Consider the following 1,617-nt stretch of genomic DNA (forward strand, 5'->3'; position numbering starts at 1 on the left):
AGCATATGTAAATGCTTCTTCCGATATACACAATATTGAAATTCTATGACATTACGTAACATGAATTATACATTTTCAGTAGTCATGTTACATAATACTATAGAATTTCAATACTGGCAGCATATATTGGAAAGCTTAGAAGATAACATTACCACAACCTCTGCCTGCACTGATTATACTAATGTTTCTATAGGAACACTACATGTGTGAAAGAGACAGTTAATCACATCATATTAACGTTAATCACATCATATTGGCTAAAGTTCATTTGAATATTCGCTCCAATATCAAGTGTCCATATTTTCGTTAGTCAAGTTGGTCACAATGTTTTTAGTGAAATAACCTTACACAACATTCATACTTTAGACTTTGTCCTTTTGTATTTAAAGGATTGTTATCGAATTTATTAGTGACAATAATTAGAAGAATTAAATAGAAATAGTTATATAATATTAGTTTTTTTCGTTGTGTAAAAATGGCGCGTGTGCTTGTAGGTGTAAAAAGAGTAATTGATTATGCAGTAAAGGTAATATAACATAACTTTATATTGTATATTAAGGACAAAAAAATTATAACAGTATGAAGTCAAATATTTTTTCTAACAATACATTATCATAAACACTGTAACATTACATATGTATTATATAATAAATTCTATAATAAACTAAGATTCTGAAAATGCTAAATGAAAAACATCATTTTATATTTTGTATGTACAATGCTTACAGATTCGTGTCAAACCGGATAAATCCGGAGTAGTTACAGATGGTATTAAACACTCAATGAATCCTTTCGATGAGATAGCTGTAGAAGAAGCAGTCAGAATGAAGGAAAAGAAAATAGCTCAGGAAATAATAGCAGTTAGTTGTGGACCAATGCAATCGCAAGATACAATCAGGACTGCACTTGCTATGGGTGTAGATCGTGGAATTCATGTAGAAATATCTGGTCCTGAATATCAGACATTGCAGCCTATTCATGTCTCAAAGATATTAGCCAAATTAGCACAAGATGAGAAAGTAGATTTGGTGATACTTGGTAAACAAGCCATAGATGATGATAACAATCAAACTGCACAAATGACTGCTGGCGTTTTGGATTGGCCGTCTGGCACTTTCTGCAGCAAGGTAAAAAGTAGATAAAATTTATCATGCTGTAGGATTGTCTTAATCTTCTTTCTTATTTATCCAGATCGAGAACAATAATGGTGAATTGACTATTACACGCGAGATTGATGGTGGATTAGAAATCGTCAAGATGAAAACTCCAGCAGTGCTCAGTGCCGATCTTCGCCTGAATGAACCACGATACGCGACTTTGCCAAATATTATGAAGGCCAAGAAAAAACCCATTAAGAAGATTACTTCGAAAGATCTTGGAGTAGATGTGACACCGAGAATTGAAATATTGTCTGTAGAAGACCCACCAATTAGGCAGGCTGGTGCTATAGTACCAGACGTAGATACCTTGATAGCCAAATTAAAAGAAAGTGGCCATGTGTAGCTAAGTCATGGGATAATTGTAAAAAGAACAAAAGTCATCTTGTAACTTTTATATTTTGATAACTTGTTTTGTATAATGCTTTTGTACATCGTCAGAAATTATATATATATATAT

The 1,617-nt window shown here is 32.5% G+C and overlaps 1 protein-coding gene across 1 annotated transcript; it reads left to right on the forward strand.

Annotated features, from left to right (window-relative positions):
- The first annotated feature begins 403 nt into the window (after positions 1 to 403).
- Positions 404 to 1,569, forward strand: LOC108684656 (electron transfer flavoprotein subunit beta). Its single transcript, XM_018189091.1, has 3 exons — positions 404 to 526; positions 729 to 1,127; positions 1,192 to 1,569. The coding sequence occupies exons 1-3, from the start codon at positions 476 to 478 to the stop codon at positions 1,501 to 1,503; spliced, it is 762 nt and encodes a 253-aa protein (XP_018044580.1). The 5' UTR covers positions 404 to 475; the 3' UTR covers positions 1,504 to 1,569.
- Positions 1,570 to 1,617: the final 48 nt, after the last annotated feature.

This window comes from Atta colombica, unplaced genomic scaffold (assembly GCF_001594045.1).
Source record: "Atta colombica isolate Treedump-2 unplaced genomic scaffold, Acol1.0 scaffold137, whole genome shotgun sequence".
NCBI classification, from domain to species: Eukaryota; Metazoa; Arthropoda; class Insecta; order Hymenoptera; family Formicidae; genus Atta; species Atta colombica.